This window comes from Rhinolophus hipposideros, assembly GCF_964194185.1.
Source record: "Rhinolophus hipposideros genome assembly, chromosome: 9".
NCBI classification, from domain to species: domain Eukaryota; kingdom Metazoa; phylum Chordata; class Mammalia; order Chiroptera; family Rhinolophidae; genus Rhinolophus; species Rhinolophus hipposideros.
The window spans coordinates 10,547,942-10,575,249 of record NC_138055.1 but is presented as its reverse complement, the minus strand read 5'-3'; the positions used below and the strand labels follow the sequence as shown (position 1 = coordinate 10,575,249).

Here is a 27,308-nt window from a genome sequence, read left to right as displayed (position 1 = left end):
TTGATTGAAATTCGATATTATGGAACATTCTAGGATGACCGAAATGTTATGTATCTTGTTGTGGGTAGTGGTATCAAATAGTTCAAGTTCATTACATTGAACACTTGGCAGGTATGTTGTTATATGTTAATTGTAACAAAAAATAATATAATAAAAAAATCTGTTAAACTGAAATACATTGTCATTATTAAAAATCAGAAGATAATTGTATCCATCGCTATTAATTCTAACATGTACAATAAGACAATAAAAATAAAATGGAGATAACATTATAAGAAACAAGTTATCCTTACAAATAAGGCTATATACTTAGAAAAGCCAAAAGAATTAACTACAGACTAGTAGACCTAATAATAAAAATGTCAAATTTATACATAACTATTTTAAAATTAGCAGTAACCAGTTATTCAAAAGAGAAACAAAACTTATGTTATAAGGGCCAGCCCGGTGGCTCAGGCAGTTAGAGCTCCGTGCTCCTAACTCCAAAGGCTGCAGGTTCAATTCCCACATGGGCCAGTGGGCTCTCAACAACAAGGTTGCCAGTTCAACTCCTCGAGTCCCACAAGGGATGGTGGGGCCGCGCCCCCTGCAACTAGGACTGAACACGGCACCTTGAGCCGAGCTGTCTTCCAGATGGCTCAGTTGGTTGGAGCGTGTCCTCTCAACCACAAGGTTGCCAGTTCAACTCCCGCAAGGGATGGTGGGCTGCACCCCCTGCAACTAGCAGCGGCAACTGGACCTGGAGCTGAGCTGCGCCCTCCACAACTAAGACTGAAAGGACAACAACTTGACTTGGAAAAAAGTCCCGGAAGTACACACTGTTCCCCAATAAAGTTCTGTTCCCCTTCCTCAATAAAATCTTTTTAAAAAATGGAAAAATGACAGTATATATCATTTAAAAACAAACAAACTTATGTTATAATATAAAACATATACTACAGAACAAGACCTACATAAGAAAGATATATTTTGTTTCTGGAGGAATACCTAATAAAAAATGTTAATCCTTCCCAAAAATAAAATATATACCTGATGTCAAGTGCAATCCAAAGCAAATAGTGTCTGGGGAAGGAAATAGGAATAAATACTTTTTTAATTTGTATATGAAAAACTACTAAGAAAGTTTGGAAAAGGAAAAACTGTGAAGTAGGGCATGCTCTATTTTATATTAAAACTTGCCATAAAACTGTGAGAATATATAAAGTTAAGAATACAACACTGATAATTCTAAAACAGATTCAAGTTTATATGGAAACTTAATAGAAGATAAAGGTACCATTTCAATTTAGTGGGGAAAAATGGTTTATTTATCATATGGTATTTGTAAGTTGGCTACCCATAAGAAAGAAAATGAACCCCTCAGCTCATACTCCATCCCCCAAAACTCCAGAAGGAATAAAATCTAATATGACAACTAAAACTATAAAAAAATATGTATTTTTAAAGTTGGGAGACTAACTGGGGTGTGGAGAATTCTTAAGTGATATAGGTAACCAAAAACCAGAAAGGAAAGAGAAAAAAAAGTCCAATTTGGCTATGTAAGTTAGGAAGGAAAGAAGAAAGGGAGGGAGAAACAAGGGGGGCGGGGAATGGACTCCAAACTCAAAAGTAAAGCTAACTGGGGGGAAATATTTGCAACAGGTAGGACACACACACACTGGATTTTATCATCACTAACGCAAGAGTAAGTTACCTAAATTGCTAAGAAAACACAACAGAAAAAGTAAACTGAATAATTCAGTTATTAATTGGTAAACTGAACAATTCACAAAAGATGAAATACAGATGGCTGATATGATAAAAATGTGCCATCTCAGTAACAAATGGAAATACATACTAACAGCAAAATCAGTGTAATTTTTTTAGCCATCAAGTCAAAAGAAATGAAAGACAGTTTTAGTGAGGTATAAGTGGCACACAATCAACTGCATCTATTTTTTACAGTGTACACCTTGATAAGTTTGACATAGATACATGCACACACATGAAATCATCACCAGTCAAAACAGTGAACATATGTATTCCCAATCCCCATGTTACCTGGTGCTCCTAATTATAAGCATGTGTTACCTTTGTGATAAAGCCTACAAAGGATTTTTAATATAAAAGAGAATGACAAGAAAGTGTAATCAATAAGAGGAAGTCAATACGCTGAGGCACTGAATTGTTGCTATTCTTAAGAAAGTGACAGTGACATTACTTAGTGATAAAGATTCATAAGTCTTCCATTTTAAAGTTACACAGCATCAAATTTCAGCTGTCTCCAGTGTCCAAGAATCATTTCTACACGATACTAAAGATTGCTTTACATAAAAGTCTTCCCTGTGTTTACTTCGTAGAGATGACGTTATGAAAAACTTTACATTTTTACCTATAGTTTTTCAGGGAAAAAGTCTATCTTTGTAATTCATCACTGTTTTAAGTTCTTTTCATGATCTCCAGGGTCGGGTATTGTAGATGATTTCTCCGTAGCTACTCAGGGTGTTCTAAGAGGGAAATCAAATAATTTTCTCCCTTCTCTTTCCAATTATTCAGTACTCTGTTTCTTATTTTTCTACCTACCTACCAACCTACCTACCTGAAGCATGCTGCTTCAGAAGCCCTCACAGGATTTCCTGGCCTCAAGATGGATATGAAAGAGAAAATTCGAATGCAGGTGGATTAGTAAGTGAAAGAGAAATGGAGCACCAAAAGCCTCCAGCTCCAGGCGTAAACATAACTTGTAGGACACAGGGAGAGTCCACTGAGTAAGGGTGGGTAATGGCTAAAGGACAGACACTTTCCAGTTAGGAATAATGGGACAAAGGGGACATCAGTGCTCTGCTTGGGCTCCTCTCCAGCCTCCTCGCTCCCCTCAGCCCCGAGGGAATGCCCGTTGGGCACACTAGCAACTCTCCCACAGGGGCAGTCCTGACAAAGCTGGCTTTGTCAACTGAATAAACAATTAGCAGTGGGAGAGGGGGGAAGAAAGGTACAAACATCCTACAGGACCCACTTATAGACTTGGCACTATGTTTCAAAGAGACACAGACGGCAGAGGCGGAACTGTTTCCGAAAAGAAGGGAAATGTAAGCCTCGGTCACGAGGTCAAGAAGAAATTCTTGGTAGATTATTTTGTTACTTACAGGAATTTTTTTTTTTAGCTTTGTTAAACAAAAACAAGCATTATATTTATATACTATGGGAATGAAACTGGGATAGGAGTGATTTCACATTTTATCTCGTACACTGCAATGTCTGAAAATTTCCCCAAGTATTTATTATTAAAAATGTTACATGGTTGTCGATTTCTATTAAATTTCCAGGCCATATTCCAGAGTTATATGTTCAGAAGAGAAATATTGTAGCCCCCAGACAAACTATGCGATAACAGTTCACGTGATTATTTCTAGTCAAGAATTTACCTCTGTACTTGCATGAAAATGTTTTATTTTTAATACCACAGTCTAAGAAGCATTAGTATATCTCATCTGAGGAAATAAATTAACTAAACACCTACGATGGGTGAATAACTGTGGCAGGCACTGAAGGCATCAGAACAAAAGTTTGAAACATGCCTCTCAGGAATTTACAGTCCCATTAGGGAGGTTACTGTCAATATGCAAAGCTTCAATATAAGTCAGAGCAATGTACCCAAATTGGTGACACAAAGGTTTACTATTGCCTACTAAATACATTCTAAAGTCCTCTAGACCCTCCCTTACCTGTGTTAGCAGCTTACATTTAATGAGTGCTTATTAAGTATCTAGCAATACACTAAGCACTTCACATAGTGATTCGTTCCATTCTCACAATCCTATAAAGTGGGTATTCCCATTATTCTCCTTTTACAGATAAAAACTGACATTTGAAAAGGTTAAGCATCTTATCAAAAACTACTCAGCTAATAACTGGCCATGAGCAGGCAGACTCAGATCCCAATCCAAGCCAATTTTAAAGCGGGAGTTCCTGGTCACTACTCTATGGGGCATCTCCAGTGGTGTCTTCAGGCATTTTTCACTCCGGTCATATCATACACAAACCCCAACTCTAATTCTGTGTTGCAATGAATCTAGACTACTCAATACCCCTCAAATATGGTGCTTTCCCACACCACAGCCAGACTACCACATCAGGGATCAATGTTTCCCCATGCTGCATCCTCCCGTCAAGAATATTCATGTACAGGGCGGCCGGTTGTCACAGTGGTCAGAGTGCAGTGCTCACAACACCAAGGTCACCGGTTCGATTCCCACATGGGCCAGTGAGCTGTGCCTTCCACAGCTAGATTGAAAATGACGACTTGACTTGATGGGTCCTGGGAAAACATACTGTTTCCCAATATTCCCCAATAAAAATTAAAAAAAAAAAAGAATATTCATGTATATTGAAAAACTTAGCTGGCCATAAAGGATCAACTCGATTCCTCTCCATGAAACTATATTCCTAGAAAGGAAGTATGGTAGAAAGCAGCGGTCGGCACTTTTTCTGTAAAGGGCCAGATGGTAACATTTTAGGTCTTGCAGGCCGTGTGGTCTCTGAGGCAACTAGCTCTGCTATCGTAACACAAAGGCAGCCAGCCACAGGTGTCTTTTTCCTTCAAATCACATGTGGAAACGGAGGCGATACATTATCATACATAGCCTTCTGGTGTACAATGTGAAATATGCTAAATGTTTTAGTTCTAAATTCAGATATTTTATCACAGTAAACAGTTCCCATCTAACAGGAAAAATGTGTAACCCAAGGACCAAGTCTCCCATCTTTTTATTGGTGTATTCCCTCACCCACAGCCATCTCAGAGCGCCAACCAGGACCTACCTCTGGGTGACTTCCAAATAGTTTTTAGTCTAACAGGTCCTTTCCCCCAAGCTTTCATGGGAGGTAGAGTCAAAAGAAGAAAGAGCATGAGCCGAAAAGACACACCTGACTTTAAATTCCATCTATCCCTCTTACCAGATATGGACGAATGACTTACTGAACCCTTTCTAGCCTGTTTCTTCATCTGCGAAATGGATTGCTCACCTCAGAGGGCTGCTGTGAGGATTAAATGAGGACAAGTGAAACTCACTAATGTGGTGCCAGTCTGCTCCCTAACTAGGTTTCTTTTTCTGCTTCCAATTCTTCCAGGGGCACATTTCCAACTCAAACCGGACCCTTTCACCCTCAGTGTCCCACTAACATTACAAAACAAACTCGGTTATGTCTAAAAAGTGACTTTATTACCTACTCTCCTTATTTCTTCTGATTGAGCTAACCATTTTTCCCCCAGTCAACTAGACTTGAAACCTCTCCTTTTTCCTTTACAGTATTTTGCTCTATATATCGAGTGTCCTAATATCCTAATCAGTTAGACATTGATGACTGTAAGTACTATTTTTTGGTAAGTAAGGACTACCAAAATCAGAACAGGGATTGGCAGAGTCATAGCTTCTGTGAAGGTAACAGCACGTGAGATGTGCTAATGGGAGGACAGTCAAAGCACGGAGGAGGAAGGGGCTTCTGCAGCAGACTGGAGAAGACCCCTGGGCCTGAAGAAGCGCAGTGGGCACAGGAAGTGGAATCAGGGACGTTGTGTGGTGGAACTGAAAGAATCTGACAGTCAACCAGTGACAGGGAACAGGCAGAACAAGATGGTGTTTTAAAGATTTGTAGCAGCAGACTCACTATTCAGGACTTACTAACCCACTCACCTTTGTCCATTCTTTAAAGAAAAGTTTCCTCGTTATTTACAAGTCATATTGCTTGGGGTAAAGGAGCCTGTTTTGTTAGTTTCTTAAGCACGGCCTCTGTTCCTACTTAATTATTCTGAGTATTATTTGAATCAATTATTTACTGATATTGAAGCATCTACAACATGCTACTTGTAGGAGTGGAGGGGAGACACAAGGGCAAAAATAAGACTTTGCTTTTGTAGGACCAAATTTAAAAGGTAGGAAAGGCACATAAAACTAATAATTACGTCAACGTTATTTGTGATACAAACAAAGCTAAGTATAAAGTATTCCAGGAGAACACAGAATGCCCCCAAATATAACTTGTCTTCATTTTTCGAGAATAATTAAAGTCTAAGTAAGCTCAGAAAGAGAAGGGTATTTTTGTTTGTTTATATCTTCCTATTTATTTTTCAACTTCATTCTAGTTTTTTAATTTGGTTATCCTGCGTCCCTCTTACATATCTAATTGGCTATTGTGTTGCTTCTAGTTAACAGACTGCAAATCGTGTCTTAAGAGAAAACTGTCCCAATTCCCATGTTACATCTATCATCACACTGGGTCACCAATAGAAATAGATCGATACCAATTTTATTTACATCGCCATACAAAGAATCACTTCGTTATTCAGAGCACCTTTCAACTAGTTCATCACCACTGCCAATGTCACCAGTCATTTTCCTAATGCTGTAGATAAATGGAAATTCTCTAGGTTTATGATAGAAAGAAAATATTTTTGTCTTTCAGCATTTTATAAACTACGTCATTTTTATCCCCTGGGATTTGCTTAGATAGGCTCCAATTTCAGACTCTATCTGTCTTTGGGAAAGAGTTTACAAAAAGCTTTCAGTTGAGAGTGCCTACGGAAAAGCCCATCATTCTTCTCAGCTCTTGTACTAAAAGCAGTGACTTCTGCCCAGGTATCTGTGACCCAAGGGAAAAAACAGAGCTATGTAACTGTTATCACAGAAAGATAAGGACAGAACACTGGATTAAAAATGATCTAGAAGCAATTAAAGTAATTTTTAAAAACTATGTAGAAGAATGACAGACCAACAACAAAACCCAGATAAATAAAACGAATGAATACATGTGTACAAAGACCCATTTACACACACATCCATTTACTAGACAGAAAGTGAAATTCATTTTAGATTCCCAATTTACCCAGATACTTAAATTCAACAGTAGCAAAAGTTAATTAGATAAATATATTTTCTCTTTCACAGTGAATATAAATTATATCCAGAGCCAAAAGATGTCAGACAATCTGTAGGTAAATTAGAAATTGGGAAGGAAAACCTATACATGAAGTTTCCTCCATGCAGTTAATAATCTCCAGTTTTTATGTTCAGGTTGAATTCCAACAGTTCATTTTCCATTTGGTTGTCTGTAACTTAGTTGATGACTCGGGTGCCAAAGAAGCTAACAAAACCAGACTTAATTATTATATGATAATAATTATGGTAATAAAGCCAATCACCAACCGAAATATTAAATGTGAGGGAAAACACTGTCTGATTCCAAGAAAGGAATCCAGGAACAAACACATCTATTCCTGCTGCAGTCTCACCAATAAGATCACACACATACACGCGCGCGTGCGAGCACTAACCCCGCGCAGTATGGACCACTTCCACTATACCCAGCCCCACACCCACAAACTCATCTTTTACCTGCTTCCTTGGAAGCAGAGATTCCCATATTTTATTGTGTATAGCAATCACTCTGGTTGTTAGAAATGTACATTTTTTTTTATTAGTTTCAGGTGTACAAGACAAGGTAATACTTAGACGTTCATCATTTATATCCCTCACACTGTGAACCCCCCTCCCCCCATCCACTATCCCTCCGACCTCACACTGAACCATCACATTATATATATAAAATTATAGTTGGCATTCATTAATGTTTACCTTCTGGTGTACAATGCCATGATCAGGTATCCACAGTATCCCTGAGGTGGTCTCCCAAATAGGACGCATGTCCATTGGATACCCAACAAAATCTTTACAACATTATTGAATACCTTCCCCAAATTAATTTTCAAAAAAAACCCTGAGGCCATCTTGTGGTTACCAGCTGCTTCCAAATCCCTTCACCTTTCCCCTTATCCCCAACCCCCCCCCACACCCATCTAACAACTCTCGGTTTTTTCTTTGTGTCCCCAAAACTGTTTCTGATTAGTTCATTCACATAGTCTTTTCTTTAGATTCCATATATAAGTGAGATCATATGGTACTTGTCTTTCTCTTTCTGACTTATTTCACTTAACATAATGTTCTCTAGATCCATCCATGTTGCTGCAAATGATAAGATTTCTTTCTTCTTTATGGCTGCGTAATACTCCATTGTATAAATGTACCACAGCTTCTTAATCCAGTCATCTACCGATGGGCATTTTGGTTGTTTCCATATCTTGGCTATTGTGTAAAGTGCTGCAATAAACATAGGAGTGCATACAGATTTTTGAATTGGAGTTTTGGATTTCTCCGGGTAGATGCCTAGGAGTGGAAATGTACATTTTTTTAAATCAAGATCCTTTTCCCACAGATTACGATTCAATGAGTTGGAGTAGGACCCTGTACTCCAGGTATAGGTACCACACTGAGAAGGACTGTTTTAGAGGTTTTTGGCTGAGTGGAATGAGAGAGAATGCCCAGAAGAATCTACACGCCTAGAAGGCAAAGATTAGGAAGGGAATAGGTCAAGAGAGGAAGAGGTTAGGGTCACCGTGGCCATAAACGTAAACTATCTGAAAGTAGAGGACTGCCTTTTTACATGGAACCCACAGATGTAATTAAACACCAGTGTTTTCAAAAATTCAAACCTAATGAAATGCAAGCCTAACAATGGGTCCTTCTTTTAGCACAGGTAGGACTGAAGGATCAGGACCCAGCGTGTGAGTGTGCTACAGCCACGTGACGGAGACGCAGTGCAGGAAGGAATTAAGTGCAATCTTGAGCTCTAGCAACCAGACAATAAATACAAGTAAATCAGGAAATACAATATGCTTTACCTTCATGCTTAGAATAAAACTAAGTTACAGGAGCTCATATATTCATATATGTAAGTCTAAGGACAGATACAAATCGCTCGCGCACGCGCGCACACACACACACACACACACACACACACACACACACACCTCTTTCAAATTACCCAGAGAAAAGCTAGCCCTACCTTTCCCCAGAGGCTGAGTTCTGCCATATCAAAGCAATGAATATTTAAACAGAAAAATAAATATTTCAGAACAAAGTCATTCAAACCAATAGTCTATTAGGTTAAAAATGACGAAACCTGTAACAGTCTTAATATCTCCAACCTCTTAAAAGCTCTTTCCTCCATATCTCTTTAAAGCAGTATTTAGAACCTCAAACATCCATCAGTCATGCCTTCTACCGGCAAAAAGAGACAAGAGACATTCCAGGCCAGGTACCTGCTTCCTTGGAAATGGAAGGCCCTACACAAAATTAATAATTGGCTGTCTATTCTCCTCAATGTAACTGTTGATTTATACAATGCATGGGTGATTATTCTTTTTCTCAATCAAACATTTCACTACAATTTATTCTTTATTTTGTCTTCACAGACAATTAAGTTTGCATTTTCTATATTAAAGTGGAATATCGTTGAACATGGCCATAACTCAGTTTCAGAATAAAACATCAGCAAGATTTCGTAGTGTCTCCTGAGTCATAAAATTTAATTACTTAAATTTAATTATCCTTCATAGATTTTGCATTGGATGTTCTATTGTAAGTCCACTTCTTTAAAATGAACGATTCATACAATATACAATAGTAACAGACAAAATTTTCCCCATACCCGTCCTAGAAAACTGCACTTTGTCTTGTCTGCAAACAGTTACACGATGGTTTATATTTCCTCTATTTGTTTCACAGGTGAAGCCCCTCAGTGGATCAGGAACTGAATCATATACTTCTTCATCATAGCTTCCTCACCAAACCATAAGCACACAGTAGTTGATATACAGAAAATGCTTACTAAACTGAATTAACCAGGTAGTTCAATATCTGCTTCGAAAGGAGAAGGTCCGTAAAAAAGATAGAAACCTTTCCCTCCATGGCTTTAAGAATTCTGCAGAAAGCTTACTATAGCATAATCATTCATAAATATTTGCCACTGATAATGAGTTATTACAGTTCTATTAAATACATATACTATCTAATAAAAAGGCGACACATGAGAGTCCGCATTATGTACTGTGGGAAATTAAAAAAAAAAAAAGATTCTGCTCTCACCCAGGCTATCTCAAGAATCTGTTAATAGCTCTCCTTTCTTCTAACTCTCCTTTCTTTTAATAGCTCTTTTCTTCTAACTTAACCTTAACCTAATCAATTTCCAAGCAGCTGTTAGAATGATCTTTCTAAAATAAATCTAAATCAGATATTGTAAATTAATCCTCTTCATAAAAACCCTACACTCCTCAATGTCTGCAATCTCCAGCCCACACATCTTTGTATGGAAGTCGTGCCCTTGCTTATTTCACCTATTCAGCTTCAGTTCTTGCCATCAAATATTTATTGAGTACCTATCATGTGTTAGATACTTTGTTCTAGATGCTGAGGAAACAACAGTAATTAAAAGGACAAGGTTCCTGCCCTATGGAGATTTCATTCTAGAAAGCAGAGGCAAATAAGAAAACAGGCAAGCAAAACAAGAAATAGATGGTGTGCTATGGACAAAAGTAAAGCAAGAAAGAGAATCCAGAAGTACAGGGGTTGGCTGGAGGGACAGAGGCCCGCTATTTGATACGGGTGGCCAGGGAAGGTAATGTGAGGAAAGCCTAAAGAAATTCAGGGAGCAGGCCATGCGTCTACCTGGGGGAAGAGCGTGCCACACAAAAGGAACACAAATGCAAAGGCTCAGAGATGAAAACATGCTCCGCTTAATCTAGGAACTAGGAACAAGGGGGCCCACGGGACGGAACTGGAATAAGCCAGGAACAGAGTGGCAGGAGATGGAGAAAGGTGGCAGTGCGGAAAGAGCGATGTCAGGGAGAAATCTTGTAAAGCTTAGGCCACTGCACGGATTTGGGCTTTTCCTCTCCAGTGAGAGTGCCGAGCAGAGAAGAGCTATGGTCAGACTTAGGTTTTCAGTGGATCACCAGCAGAGGCAGAAGCAGGCAGACCAGTTAGGAGGCCATCACAATAACCCCGCTGAGAGATGACAGGGGCTCGGCCCAGGTGGCACTTTTATGTGTGTCAAATCCTGGAAGACTCCAAATCCTGGAGGGTGCTGTTTCACCCTCCACTTTCTTTGCACCTCTATCCTTTCTGCTTCGAAAGCCTTTCTCCTTTCTACCCATCTGGCTAACACATACATACTCTTTAATATTTAACTTGATCACCTACTGCTCTCTGAGGTTTCTGACTCACCCAAATAAAAAAACCTAATTCCCTCCTTGTACCCACACTCGAACCTAATTCTTTATTGTAATACTTCTATTACAATTATTTGTTTACACATCACTGGCCTCTGCAGAACAAGAACTCTGGATGGCCGGCAACTCGGCACAGGGAAACAATGAGATGAGAAAAGGAAGGCAAAGTGATCTGTTAGAAGGACACTACAAACTCTGACGGGACCCGAAGACTCTGAATCTGAACGACAGCAGAGGCAGAAGGAAGGAGATTAGGAGGTAAGTGCTTGAGACCATCCCAAGGCAGTCAGCAGAGCCTGGCGACGGCGTGGGGAGGAGTAGAGCACTCCTAGATTTCAGTCCTGGGGACTGTCTGATAATGCGGAGTGAGGCAAGAATGGGTGGGAAAGGAGACAGGATCAACTGGACAAGTCCAATTTTCTTAAAAAATTATCCTGATATAAACTGCTAATTAGATTTTATCTTTCCATAGTTGAAGTTCATTTTTCCCCCAAATGCATTCTAAAAGATCTCTGATATTTATTTCTAGGGTGTTTTGGGTAACTTATTTTCCGCTTTTAAATTTACTTTTTATTTTCATCAAATTAATTTATGTAAATGACAAAACAAATGGGTAAAAGAGCGTGTGATAAAAAAGCAGCATTCCCTTCCCCTTCCCTTAGTCAGCCCTCTTGGGAGTGACCTTCGTTTAATAGTTTCTTAAAAGGCAGAGGTTCCAAGGCCAGAGGCGGCCACGGGGGTTAGTGACTCTTCTCACCTTTCCATGCTTAGATGACATGTCATTCTGCAGTTCGGTGAACACAGAATGTAGGACCTGGCCTTCCTGAGACAGGCCACTGAAGGGGTCAGGTATGCTAACTGCTTGTATAGTAAACTGACCAAAGGGGGAGGATCAGGAGATGAGAGGAAACCAGTAGGTAACATACCTCTTTCCACTCTCCCTGTGGATGGACTGGGCAGCAGAGCAATAATTCTATACAACCTCTCTGAAGACTTCTACTGACACCAGGCAATCAGCGTCTGGTTTTCACTCCCCTGCCTTCCCTCCCCCCTGCTTTCCTGAGATTACATGCCCCAATAAAGTATCAGCACGTGAGATTTTGTCTCTGGCTCTGTTTTCTAGGGAATGTGGGCTAAGGAAATCATCTGGGTCTTATCTTTTGTATTCTCTACCTTTGCATCTTAAAGCTCTACATTTGGGGAGATACTTCAGCTTGATTTTTCTATCCTTGTAGGGCATGTTTGCTTTTGACAATTACATTCTCAATCCCTAACTTTCTCATTTTCACGTTCTCAAATTGCTCCCTCTTCATTACACCCAGTACTGATTTTACGAATGTATTATCTTCTTGAATCTGACTATATTAGTCAGAATGCTTCTTTAAACTCTCCTCTGTTCCACAGATAGTCTGTTTCCCTTAGGGTCAGGTTTTCTTTTGGTTTCTTCTGAGCTCTTTCTGCTAAAAGTTTTTCTCATATGCATCGGTGCCCCAGGTATGAGGACTTGGTTAGCAGGTGTGGGTTTCCTCTGCTGTTGTACAAGTAAGTCTGTTTTCTGATTAGGTCTCTCCCTGGAATTAAAATTCTGACTGGGAACTCAGTATGAGATAAGGAAAAGCATGGTAACTGGCAAGCTTCGTTTCCAAGGAAGCTGCGAGGAAAAGAGTGGCACGACCTCTTCTCACATCCCCCAAATATCAGACTTAAGGAAGGGGTACCATTATCTAATACAAAAAGAATTAAATTTCCCCGAACATTGACCCAATTCTTTGGAGCCAAACAATTTTGGATTTTTATTTATTTATTTGGAGCCAAACAATTTTGGCTTTTTATTTATTTTTCTTTTTTTAATGTTGGAGAAAGCAGGCAGCACAGTAAGTTCTGGCTACTTCCTTTGGGAAGGGGTTCGAAAGGCTGCAGCAACACCAAGCAATTGAGTTATCCCCTAGCAAGCGCACACAGAACTGCTGTTTTCTAGCCCATCTTCACTCCTGCTCTGAGCCCAGACACATGTCACGATTCTTGCTGGGCAGACTGGCTGTCACACCACTAGCAGCCTGCTTGTACTAATTGTCAGGCTTTACTTTCTCCTCCATTTCATCCACCAGGTGGTTCCCATTTGCTTTAACTTTTCCAGAAATTTATTTAACTCTCTTGTTTATTGGTAATATCACCCTTCACCCTTTTCTATTTGCTATCACAGGTTGATTTCTTTTTGTACTTCTGTTCCGTTATTTCAGTGGCTCTTACAAGAGACAAGCAAAAGTATCTATCATCTTGACCCAAAAGTCGTGATTTTTTTTTCCTGCAAAACATTTCAACCATAAGTAAGCTCCAGAATTTCAGGTTCCTTTTTAATTTTGAGAAAGGACCGAGTTAATGAACTTCTATGTTTCTTTAAAATAATCCTTTAACAACACTAAGATTTACTAAAAGCAAATTGGAGAAGCTCGAAGGAAAACATAAAGTGTTTACTACAATTCTTCGAATAGCCCTTGTACTTAATGCTTTAATGCATTAGACACATTTTGATTACAGGAAGCAAAGCAATAGAGAAAAGTATCAGAACTAAATGTGTCTATAAACTGTGGTCCCAGTGCCAACGACAAGTACACCCAGCGCTGTGTGGTAACCGTGATTCTACGGCCTGACAAATACAAAAGACTTCCAAGGGTCTAATCACTCTCAGAAAACAAAACAAAACAGAAATCAAGTATTTACCAATTAGAATGCCTAACTCTTCACCTCCCTCCTCCTTCACGAATGCAGGGGCAGCTGTGGCCAAGATCAGAAGGCAGTCTAAAGGGAGAAAACAGCCCCCGTTACCCCATCGATCTCTAACACAGGGATCAAAAAGGCACGGCACGGACTGTGACCCTTCGGGCAGGAATGGCAATGAAACATAAACTAGTGACTGCAATATTTAATCCTTTATCACAATGAGACAAACCTAAAAAAGGAAATCGAAGTCCTACGCTGGAAGAAGTCATCAAAAGCTATCATAAATAAGCTGTTATTATTGAACAAGAAAACCTGTCTCGGACTAAGGGACGATATCCAACTTAAGAAAGGTGGCACGAGAAAATTGAGAATGGAGGTCTAAAATCAGCTCCTCTAGCACCAAAAAGTTGTTTATAATTTAGTGGTTGCTTAGTAACAAAGCATTCCCGGATTTCACACCACATTTCCTACCTTTCCATGTCAAGTCAAATGCTCAACAAACAAAAACAAAAAATATCTTCAAGCACACTTTAAAAAAAAAAAATCTAAAGGCGTATCTATTTCTTCTTCCCACTTACAATCTTCCACACCTAGAACTTCATGACTGTCTCGTTATCACAAAGCTTCATTCAAGAATAACTTTCCAGAAAAGAATGCCCAAGATACATGATTTTTACTTATTTTAAGGTTCTCTCTCTCAGGAATGAAGAGCACACGGATTTTATATTTTAGCCTCTATAAATTAAACATCTTTTGTTTAATTTTTTGTTCCCCGGAGGATGCTCTGAAGGTAGAAATAGCAGACAGAGACCAGGGCAGACTAGCTGCAGTTCTGCCATTACCTTGCTACGTGACCTTGGACAACTTCACTTCCTCTCTGGATCTCTGGTATCCTGATTTGTAAAATAAAGGTCACTCTAGCTCTAAGAATCTATGATTCTGTGATTAAAGAGGCCTTACCAAAGGGGCAGCAGACAGTGAAAAGGAAGAAACATTAGGTACATCACGATGTGAAACGAAGCATTTTCTTCTGTAGCAGAAAGAGTCAATCAACAAAACGCCATGAAGCTGTTTATCTGGTCCACTGCCAAAAATGGCTAAGAGCTACTCTAAGCAGCCAATCCTTGGATTTCTCCCCTAACCCTGTACAAATGTTCTCACAAGAAATACTAAACCATTGAGCTGTAAAACCTCTGTGCTGAGATAAAATTTCAGGAAACTAAAGTTGTGTATAGAATAGTCAAATCGATCAAGTCTGCACTTATCCCAAAAGAACCTCAGGCTCCAAGAAAATTAGCAGACATTTCTCCAGGTTTTGGCTATCGGTGAGTTACAGGGATTATTCTTATGTAAAGAAAAAGTTAAATAAATATTATGGCCTGTACTCTTCACACTATACTTAATGCAATGGCTAACACCCAAAACAGGGGTAGAAATAGTACAAAGTCGGGAATAAGATAAACATGGCTTTGTCATACCTCAATTGTTGTTGTCTGTAAAACGAGAAGGATAGCTACCTAATGGGTTATCTGTAAGAATTAACTGAGATCATGTATACAAAATTATTTGCTTCTGGCTTAAAAAAAAAAAAGAGTGGTAGAGATAATAATCATCATTATCGTGAAGGAAAAAGAAAAAAGGGCAAGAGTATACATAGTCCCCAACATAAGACCTAACAGCTGAGTTACAGCCGTCAAGTTCTTCGTGTTGTTTTTTCCCCCCATAAACAGTCACATCAATACAAAGGGGGGAAATCACAATCTTCTTTCTAAAGTCTTCATAAAAAACATAGGCTAAGTGAAATTAAGCCAAACAAAACACATACATTCCCAGTTTCTTAAAAATGTCTCCAGGTTCCTCAAGGAAGAAAAGTTTAAAGCATACACTTGGATAAACTTTTGGTCACAGCCGCTATGCTAATAATAGTCAGGCAACCATTTTAACTGAAGTTAAGAAAGCTCTATCTAAACAGTGCCATCCACATTCTTTCATATTTTTCAATGATCATCATTTTCACAGTCCAAAGTGCCCCCATCTTCTACACTGTTTATGTAAACAAATGGTACTCAGATTTTTCTCCTTCCTTATCCTGATAGCATTGAAATGATAGGTTATCTATTGGAGGAAAGGGTCTTTTTTCCTTTTCCACAACAGACTATAAATCATGCTGAACTACAAAAACATGGAAACCTTACTTTCCCTGTGATCTTGTCCATGTATTTTTGTTAAAGAACTATTTTTACCTTTAATATGATCAGTCCTAGGCTTCCTGAAACTATTCTACCACTGAATCTCATTCAATACTCAAGAATTCGGTTCTAGATGCAGATACGTGTTTCCCCGAAAATAAGACCTAGCAGGACAATCAGCTCTAATGCATCTTTTGAAGCAAAAATTAATGTAAGACCTGGTCTTATATCACATTATATTATATTATACCGTGTCTTATAGTAAAATAAGACTCAGTATTATATTATATATTATATTATGTTATATTATATTATTATATTATATTATGCTATATTACCCGGTCTTATAGTAAAATAAGACTGGGTCTTATATTAAGTTTTGCTCCAAAAGACGCATTACAGGTGATTGTCCGGCTAGGTCTTATTTTCGGGGAAACGCTATAATGTCTTACAGAACTCCCACACAAAACAATACATGCCAAGGCCTTTCCTCTCACTTTTTCCACCTCAAACTTTCCAAACTATTTCTTTCTTCATCTGAACTTCTCATGGTATTTTATTGACATTACATTCATGTAATTTATCACATTATTCCATCTTGCATTTTATTTATTTATGCATCTTATGCATTCTACTCCTTGAAATTACTGTTCAGCTGATTTTCATTCATGTATTAGGAATATATTAAACGAGATACCACTTAATTTTCATTTAAAAATAAGTGGTCTCCCTTCCACTTCCAATAAAGATGGAGTAACAAGGACCATATTGATCTTGCCCTCTCAAACAACTAAAAAATCAGAATGAAATACATGCAACCACAGCACTCAAGACACTATATAGTAGACAAAGCAGGACAGTGAGCTGAGACAGGCGACAACTAAGGTGAGCTTTGTAACTGCCCCAGCCGATGCCTGGAGCAAGCTCCCCGGCTGTGACAGAGAGAGAGGGAAGCCCGGCAGAGCCTGGTGGTCTCCATGAGTTGAGAGCATCAAGCCGGGAGTCTAGAGAAGCCAAGACAGCTCGAGTTCACAGAGAAGAGGAAAGCTGCAGAGGGAGAGAACACTGAACTACAGAGGGTTCCCCTCAAGTACCCAGTTAAGCAATGGACACTGCATGTATGTGAGGAACTACCTGAGGCTGAAGGAAAGACCACCTGCCAGAGTTGGAGGGAATAATGTTAGGAGCTCACTCAGAGCCAGGAATAGAGCCTCTTCCCAAAAATGAGTGTGAAAAACCTGATAATTTAAGGAGCATCCGTTAGGCTACTAAGAAGTCTTGTGTCAACAGTAGGGGAAAATTAACCAGAGACTAAACAGAGCTCGGGTTATATCTAACAAAACCTAAAAATGAGACGTGAAAGGATCGAACTCTTTCAGCTCAAGAATATGTATAGAAAGGGTAAAATTTGGGCGGCCAGATGGCTCAGTTGGTTAGAGCGCGAGCTGTGAACAAGACGGTTGCTGGTTCGATTCCCACATTGGCCAGTGAGCTGTGCCCTCCACAACTAGATTGAAGACAATGAGCTGCCACTGAGCTTCTGGAGGGGCGGCCTGATGGCTCAGTTGGTTAGAGCATGGGCTCTCCACAACAAAGTTACCGGTTCAATTCCTGCATGGGATGGTGGGCTGTGCCCCCTGCAACTAAAGATGGAAAACGGCACTGGACTTGGAGCTGAGCTGCGTCCTCCACAACTAGATTGAAGGACAACGACTTGGAGCTGATGGGCCCTGGAGAAACACACTGTTCCCCAATATAATTTATTTTTTTTAAAAAGTAGCATGCGAAGAATCTAACTCTTGGTTATCTTGAGCGGAAGGAAAAGGAGAAAGGGAGATGGCTGTACTTAATATACCACATTTGGTTTACTCACCATAATTTGCCAAACCTTAAGATTTTATTGTCACCTTTCCACAGTTGTTAGGGTCATGCTCTTCTTGACTACTTTCCTGACTTCCCAGGAGACTAAAGCTCCTATGACACTTACCCACATGCTATCTTCTGGGTATACACAGCCTTCCAATGGAATGTCTACAAGAGATTTATGTGTTCTCCAAATAGCTGTTTACTCCCAAACCCTTGTTTCTTCTAGCCAAATAAAGCATCCATTTCCAAAAGTACATTATATTTTAAGTATTAACTGATTTAAGTTAGCACTAGGATATGTGTGATTACTCGATTATCCTGTTTTGCATTTCAAAAAGAGGGCTCTGTCAAAGCATTAACATGCATTTAAGTCGAACCTTTAAGGCAAGAAATTAATCATGTGGGAGAAAGAGGTATTCTGGCCCAAAGTAATAATACATGAAAAATAATATATAAAAAAAAAAGTATGAAAAGCAAGAAGGTATAAAATATGGCATATCTGGGGAATTGCAAACGGTTCAGATTTGGGGGTAGGGTGTAGGGAGAAAAGAAGTGAGAAAAAGGGAAGAATCCTTCTATTTTCTTGGGCAGGAAATGAACGAGCAGGTCAGGGGTTTCACTCTGATCCAAGGTTTCACAGAGATCCAAGATGAACTCAGTTAAGTCAAAACTCTTGTTTCTATCACCAAGCTATATGGGAAAACCTTCCCTATACTAAAAAAATAGGGAGGACCTGCATCCCTTTAAGTCAGAGGCTGGCAAACTACGGCAGCTGGTCCATCACCTGATACAACCTGAAAGCTAAGCATGGTTTTTACATTTTTAAATAGTTGAAAAAAAATTCAAAAGTAGAATATTTTGTGATACATGGGAATTGTATGAAATTCAAATTTCAGTGTCCATAAATAAAGTTCCACTGGGACACAGCCACTCCCATTCATCAATACATCATTCCACTTCTTTCATGCCAGCAGCAGAGCTGAACAGTTGTGACAGAGACAGCATGGCCTGCAAAGCCAAAAATATTTACCATCTAGCCATTAACAGAAAAAATTTGTGGATATCTTCTCTGAGTTAAGAATTTTTCAGAATCTCACCCCCTTCACTTAAGTTCCAGTTTGTCTCTTCAAAACTTGTTACAAGGGATCTCATAATCAATTAGATAAAAGAATATAGTAATATTCGTGGATATAAAAATATTCTTTTATAATTTCATAAAATGATTGATTTACATTACCATATTGTCCTGTAATTCTGAATGAATTAAGTATCTCGTTATGATTTTAAGTTACAATTTTAAAAACTGTATTTCCTTTTGTTAGCAGCAGTCTAGCTATACCTATTTCCTAAACCATTAATTTGAAAAGACATGTTATTATAATATTCTGCAACTGAATGCCTTCTGAAAAAATTCAAGAGGCATGATGAAAAGAATAAATATCCCAAAGTAAGCTAATCTAACAATATTTCTATGGTATTTGATTTATAATAAGTATTATTAAGTCAGAGTATTTTTAAGGGTTTAATTAATTTTGTTGTTGTTGTGTTTTACTTCTATTCTCAATAATGTTTTATTGTTGCTACTGATTTAAAAGACCCTAATTCCCAATTTTGGTTTTCCAACACTCTTTTGATACAATTTCGAGATCTCAAGGCAAGTGATCAAATTTACGTTTGCTGATTTTCAATATGTTATTTGTTGGTCCACCTGAAACCTTTGAAACACTATTTCTAAAAAATAAGTTTAAACATGAAAATTTGTGTTAGGTAACCTTTGAGTCATCTGGGCAAGACCCAGAGGTTGAAAGACAGGTGGATTCTTGCCAGCCAGCTGACAGCAGGTTTTATAATGAAGTATTCTGCTGAAGAGTCGGGGGCAACAGCCCCGCATTTTTCAAGTTATAAATCGCTGACAACACTACATGATCAATAAACTTTGAAAACCGAGTAAAGTCAAACATGTTGTCAGAAAACCCCTACTAAGAACAAAGACATACTTAATAATACTCATAACGGATATTTTATTGAATTAGATATAAATGATAATTCATATGAATTGACCTTATTAGTCCAGGACAGTGAGACTCTGGAAACCATGTTTTCATATCTATGAGGAATAATTCAAGGAAGTAGATAAGATGAGCCAAGAGAACAGAAGATTAAAGGGAACACTTAGCCATTATCTTCAAATATTTGCTTTTTATGAAGACGATTAAACCACTGTGTGATTCCGGATGACAGAACTAGGGAGAGTGAGAAGACAATAATGAAAACAGATTTTTAGATCACCATATGGAAAACGTTTCTACTTTTTAATGGCCAACAATAGAACTATTTATCTTATGAGGCTGGTAGCGTAATGGAAGAGCGTACAAGTTTAGGATTAAATTGATCTCAAGTTTGAAATGTATCTGTCTGCATCCAGAGCCATCAGGTTGCTTGACATCTCAAATCCCAGTCTAACGTATGAGAAAAAAATAGGAAAAACACCAAACTTAAAAGGTGACTGACAAGTGATATGAGAGAAACACAATTGTTACGTACGTAAATGTGATTTTTATGTAAAATTGGTGCAAAGCAGGTATGCAAAATAAAAAGTTATTATAATAACACATACATGGTGGTTAAGAAGAGGGAAGCTGGAGCCAAACTCCTCAGGTTTAAATGCAGGCGTTGCAACCTTGGGCAAAAGTAACCTCTCTCTACTCCTGTTTCCTAATTTCTATTGTATGGACATTAAATAGTACTTATAAGGTTGCTGAAGGAATGAATGACTTTATATTAGGCATTGGCAATAGCGCCTATTGCGTAATATGTGCTCTGTAGTTACCTATTATGATGATTATGCGATAGTATAATACTGAATTAATTTTATTCAATAGTGAATTCCGTTATTTCAAGCATTCCATCAAAGGCTTGTCCAAGTCAGAGATGAGAATTCCAGAAGTGAATCAGAGTCTCAGCTAAATTAATGTATTCACACATTCAACAAATATTTACTGACTAGTATAGACTACCTACAAGAGGCATTAGAGTACAGTGACTAAGAGTACAGATTCCCAAGCCAGTCTGTGGATATGAACCCTCACATCTCTTAGTATAATAGCCATTTACACTTGGGCAAGTTAACTGACCAATATATGCCTTAGTTTCCTCTTTTGCACTACAGGCTAACTGCAGAGTTGAGAGGATTCAATGAGTGAATGTAGGTAAAGTACTTAGAATAGTACCTGATAACCATATATAAGAATTAGCTAGTTAGCTACTATTCTGACCACATCCCAGACACAATTCTAGACACCAGGAATATAACCGACTGCTGAAAAGGTCCCTCACCTCACAAGTGTTATATTCTTTGGTGGAGAAGGGGCACTGATAACAAACAAACATGTACCAAGTTATACATGCACTAAAATCAGTGATAAGAAAAAGCATGGTCGGGGATAGGGAATGACTGGAGAGTTCCGATGAGATAGGAAGGTCAAAGGCGAGCTCTCCTTTGAGAAACCATGTGAGTGTCTGAAGGAAGAGCGTTGTGGGCTGAGCAACAGAAGGAAAGGCCCTGAGCAGGAGGATGTACGCGTGTTAAGGGAACAGCAAAGAGACCAGTGTCACTGGAGCAAAACACGGGAAGAGAGGGCAGCAGGAGGGAAGGCGGTACAGCCAGCCAGGTTCCTGATCATGTGAGCAGGGCCCGAGAGCCTGGAGTAAAGGACAAGGGATTTTATTCTGAGCCTGAAGGGAAACAATTATTATAGAAGGGGCGACAAACCCAGACCTCCATTTGCAATGATTCACTCTCGCTGTGACCTCTAATGAATTATTTGACGCCAAGGTTTCCTGAATTTCATCATTCTTATAGTAAGAGAGGAACAGTCAAGCATCTGGGAAATGGAAATAATGTAGCGCGGTGGCAGACTGCAGCTTTCTGCATGCGTAGGGGAGGCTGAGCATGGAGCCCAAGAGCAGAGTCACTACCTTCAAAACAACAAAGCATTCATTGGCTGCCGGGGAGCACCCATTTGTTTGTTAGATTTCACGTGTGAAGTGCTGTGAGGAAATATTCAAGAAAGATTTGACAGTCATTTTGGAATGTTGGGGCAAAAAAAACAAAGAGCGAGGAATTATAACTCCAGAAGGGAATGCTGGAGACACCAACAAAGTCAGATTCCAGAGAGGCAGAGTCCAGGAGAAGGAGCGGTTGGTGGGCAGCGGGGGGCTGTGTCATCACTGCGGTGCCTGGTGAAGACCTTTCTGAATCATTATCACACACAGATGGCCAAGAAACAACCCCAGGTAAGGAGCTCCATGAACACAAGCTAAAATGTGAGTACTCTGTGAGCCAAAAGTCAAAAGAGAGATGAAATTGTTTCCACATGGCAATCTGTATAGATATGAGTTCTAAAATTTTCAGGTTAGAAAACGGGAGACACAAAACCAGGACTTCGGGCTCTGCCCCAGTACCCAGGAGGGGTGAAGCGTGTCACTCACCTTTCAACATGGAGACGTCCTTTGTAGCAATACAAACTTGAACAGCAGTTGGTCAAACCCTAAGCTTACCTACTCTCAATTACAAAACTAAGGAGAAAGATAAAGGAAAAAAACAATAAAGGGAAGGGGGCAGAAAAGGGTGTGTGCTTGGGGTGGGGTGGGTGAATGGGAAGGAAAACCATTTAATGAGTCAAAATTGCTCAGATTTAATCACATTTATGGAATTCCGGGTATCTTTTCAGGAAAGCTAAGTGATTTTTAGAATAGCAGTATTTTTCAAGAGTCAGTCTTGGTCTTGGCAAGGAAATGGTTATAACTGAAGATATGGAACAGTGCAGAAGAGTTCAGAAAGAAACCAAATCTCTGGAAAAAGTGAGGCTTTTTTTGGTTCATTGTAAAGGAACATAAATTAGTCTCCAACCCACAATCTCCGCCTACCCCCCCCAACTTCCCAGAGTCCTGCGCAGCCCACAGAAAAGTAGAAAGTGTGCCAAAACAAATAGTGTGGGCCGAAGCTCTGTGGATGAGGGTGGGTTGAGGTTCGGGTGGAACTGGCAGGCAACCGAATGGAATCACTTTAAAGCAATGCCACAAAATGGAGACTAATCACAGAGGACTTGCAACATTCACAGAAAATGGGATATGCATAGCAAAATCGTAGGATAGATTCCCTACTCCAACTCATTTCAAGAAAACAAAAACAGAAAGGATAGGAAAAAATGAAACAAAGCGAAACATACCTGCTCTCTTATCTGTCTTTAATTAAAGCATAAAATACCCTCCCTCTTCTCTTCTCCCAACCACCCTGGAACAGAGCAGAGAACTGGCAGCAGCTCAGGTGAAAGACTTCAGCCTTCCAGCTACAAAGAGGGGAGATAGCAGACAATGGAACTGGTGATTCATTACAAAAGAATACACTCCAGAGCGGCCTGCTGCCACATGGGCTCACTGCACTATTTAAAGGAACAGCAACCCCCTTTCCAACCTCCCTTATTCTTAACACCTTCCCTCCTCTTGGTCCTGATGGAAAACAGATTTGGAAGAAAATGCCAGCAAAGCACTGAGCTGTCCAAGAAAGGGAGGGCTTTGTGTTCCACAGAAACTGGCAGTCTTACACTATAGTGGAGTACCACATTTTCTTTCACATCCATACTGTAAAACCTTATCCTCTCTGCCGCGTATACTTTCCCTTTCAACAATAAATAGTATAACTGAATCTGAGTTTGGCTAAACATTTTTTTAAATTAATTGGAGCTGGGTCATCTGCAAATTTGTTTTTCTATTTCACACATTATGAGAGTGATTTTTCCTCTTTTCTGTCCTTTTATTCCACATTGTTATTTTCACAGATGTGAGCAGATGCAATAATTTGATTCACATGTTCAGATATGAGAGTATCTAAGTGAAATACTCCTACAAAATATACACGAGCAAAAGATAAACATAAAGTTATAAAAAAAAATTAAGATCGCATGGGCACATCCATAATAGAATTCTGTGATTAAATTATGATTTGTTCTTTTTTTTTTTTTTGAAAAAAGCAAAGCACTGATGACTTATTGTAAATCATAGAGCAGTTTGCTAAACAGGCCTTATAATACTAGAGCACATATAATAATAAAGTGGACACACTCTCCAACTACTGATACAGGTCCAATATTGTATGATGGAAATGCCCACTGAAAGCCATTCTTCTACCAAGTGAGCGATGGAAATTAAGGCATACAGAAATGTTGAGATCCAAGATGCAGAGAACCTAGGTAACAAATGGTGAAAACATACCTAAATACTTTTCTGAATATAGTAGTCAAGACACTATATGTAATAATAAACCCACTTAACTTTGATAAACCCTAAACAGTGTAGGCATTTTATATTCAGAAAGCTTATGTGACAGATCATTATCGTATATTGGGATTAGCTGTCTGTCTCAACAAACAAACAAAAAACCCCTAAAAAACGAAAAACACCCCTTCCTCTCAAAAAAAACCCCATACAGATCTAATATTGTATGATGAAAACGTCCACTGTTTACTTGTCCCATAGGACAAGTAAAGGTTCGGTCCACGTGGTTTTACCAAAAATGATATATGTTGTATTAACATAGAAAATGTAAACAACAAATATGCTGGAATACTGAAAAGTCACAAAACTGAGATTCTGTACTTCCCAGTTATATAAATTCAGGATGGGCAAAAGCAAGTTACTTGTTTCCTTCAGCATTCAGCATATCCTGAGAAAATGATAAATGCTTTTAATTTACCTATTAAACTTGTTCGCTGCCAAGAAATCCCCTTTTCCCATTTCTATTTATCTCTTTCGCTTCATTCCTAAAACTACAGTCTCCTTAAATACAAATTATTAAGACCACAATATTAAGTGCACATATTTGCATGTGTGTTCTAACTTGCGCTTACACATGCTTAACTAGCCCCTCTGGAAAGTAAGGGGACATGTTCCAAGCGGCCATGATAAACCTGATTATAAAAAGTCCTGGTTTAGATAACTTTTTAACTGATTTAAAAATTTATACAGTGAAAAGTCAAGGCAATGATAAGCCTTCAGTAATAGCTGAGAAAGAAGAGAGCTAATACCCTCTAATATTGCCAGTTAATGAAAATTGAATGAGGGCTCCAAGGTTAAGAAGTATCATCTCCCAAACAACAAAGAGAATAAAGAAATAGGTTTTCTCTCTTAGGGAAATTTTTAAAAAGTAAAGCAATATTTCAAAAGAGTTAATTAGGCTGACAATGAAGGGATAAGAAGTGGAAGAGAAAATATTTCAAGGGTGTCTTCACTTTCCAAAAGAGGGAGGGGTTTTTTGATAATCTCCAAACTCAGGTCTGGTGAAGAATTACTTTGGAAAGAGATATTCTTTGAAAGTTCCCTTTGCTCTATCTAAGTCACGCTGGGAAAATTTCCCTAACGCTTTCCCTCCTTCCAAATAACACTGCGGGGCATTATATAACATTTAACGGAACAGGGTGCCAGCTCCTAAACCCATGCCTCCATCCGGATGGCTAGCTGACTCTCTCGCCCTCCGGTGGTGACTTGAAGAGGCAAAGACGAGAGAATACAAAAAAAGGACAAGCTCCTTAAAAGGAAAGCACTGTCCAGTGATGAAATTTCCCTACAGAGGATAAAAGCCTGGAGTGAAAATGATCCTAAATCTGAGACTAAAGGACATGAGCGTTCTACAATGCAAATGATTTCTCATTGATCAATCACAGCCTCGCCATTCCTTCTCACCCTATATATAAAGTGAAAAGGGTAAAAGAACACACAGAAGGGTGCCAACAAGAAAAAAAGCACTGCCAGGGGAAATCACGGCAGAGCATTCATTCACCTTTCCATTTGCCAGGGATGACTTGCTAAAATGCAGATGAGACATTGCCTGGCGTAACCAAAGACACCAAGAGAGATGGGGAGGGAGAGAGACCTTCCATTTCCCACTCCCTCTCCTTCAAATGCCTTTTAATACCCCTGTGATTGTCATTTATACATTCAGATCTGTTCTCCTGTCAGGGAGGGCTCTCTACCTGCCTCTGCTACACCTGAATGCGCCTAAGGTTCCCATTGAGAACATCCTTTGCCAGTAACAAAGGCATGAAAATGAAACATATTTTCCTAGTCTTCATTTTTAATAAGCCATTTAGAATGAAAGCAGCACAACTCCAAGTCTATAGCCGATTCTGAGAAACCAAAGTGAATCAGGAATCAGATTTCCCTGTAACACATTCTTCTGCAATTCTTAAAAGGAAGTCAATCTCTCTCCCCTCTTTCTGGCAGTCTACAAGAATCTCTTCCTACCTCTGCAGTCTCTCTCTCCCTCCCTCTTCTCAGAACCAAGACAAAGAGGTAGACAAATCCCCACAGGGTCTTTCCTGAGCTACAGCTGCAAAGTACAGGAAACAGGAATCGGCTATGGAGCTGGTGGCGGGGAGGAGAGAAAAAGGTTCGGATACACCTCTCTCCCGGTCTCTCTAACTCACAGCACACACAGACTTTTCAGCTGATAACAATAAATTTGGCCTTTTCTAAGAAGACAGTAATACTTAAAACTCTGCTTACTATACTACGCCCCCATTATCTTTATTTAGATCCCCCAAACGGGAAAAGCAACACGCCGAGGAAACGCAAATCTTACCTGAGTTACCATTTTCTTTTTCTCCATAAACCAAACGAACAGATGATGAACACTTCCAAGCAGTCGAGCTGGGGCACCCCTTCCGCAGCCTTTTTCCACCCCCCACCCCCCCTAAGCTAGCTATGTAGGGGTGGGCAATTGATTTCCCTTTATCCCGTCTTCCTTCCTTTTTCTTTCTAGTGTTTCTTCCTTTCTTTTCTCTTCCTCTCTGGCAGTCTCTCCCCCTCCTTCTTTCTCCAGCTCCCTCCCATATCTCAGGCAGATGGCTGAAGGAAGCCCCACCCCTGAATGCCTAAGGTAATTAATCAGAGTAGAGCCCCACCTCTTCCTCCTCCCAGCCCCTCCCAGCAGGCTGACATCTCCCAACTCCAGAAACAGGCCTGCTGGAGAATGGCAGTGTGGTGTGTGTGCTTTGCGCACGCGTGTATGTGAGTGAGTGAGTGTGTGTGTGTGTGTGTGTGTGTGTGTGTGTGTGTGTGTGTAGGGAGGAGGGAAGGAGGGAGCGCAAGAGGGCGGGGCAGGCGCCATGTGCAGGCATATTTTTACGGAGTGAGTATCTGCGATGGTGGTATTAATTATGTAGCACTGGAAGCATTCGGAGATGCTTACCATACTTAATACAGATTTAAAATATTCTACCCATGAATATCTGATAAGAAATGAAAGAAATTATTTTTTAAAAAAACCATTTCCACTGATGTACAGTTTATAGATGTAGTGGATTTAATGAAAATTGTGAAAAGCTGTCGAATGACCATTGACTGGAAAGGTTTTTCAAGGAATGGGAACACGC

General features: G+C 39.4%; 1 protein-coding gene across 50 annotated transcripts in view; it reads right to left on the bottom strand.

Annotated features, from left to right (window-relative positions):
* Nucleotides 1-27,308, bottom strand: part of RBFOX2 (RNA binding fox-1 homolog 2) — a 257,128-nt gene that overhangs the window by 60,810 nt on the left and 169,010 nt on the right. For 6 of the 50 annotated variants that reach the window (XM_081060004.1, XM_081060013.1, XM_081060008.1 and 3 more), the window contains exon 1: nt 26,516-26,775. The exons of 38 other annotated variants lie outside the window; for them this stretch is intronic. In XM_081060004.1, the coding sequence (XP_080916130.1) occupies nt 26,516-26,542 (27 nt within the window). In that variant the 5' untranslated portion in view covers nt 26,543-26,775. Of the gene's footprint in view, nt 1-26,515; nt 26,776-27,308 lie in introns of those variants that run through there. 6 more of the 50 variants (XM_081060003.1, XM_081060010.1, XM_081060007.1 and 3 more) reach the window with 1 other exon arrangement.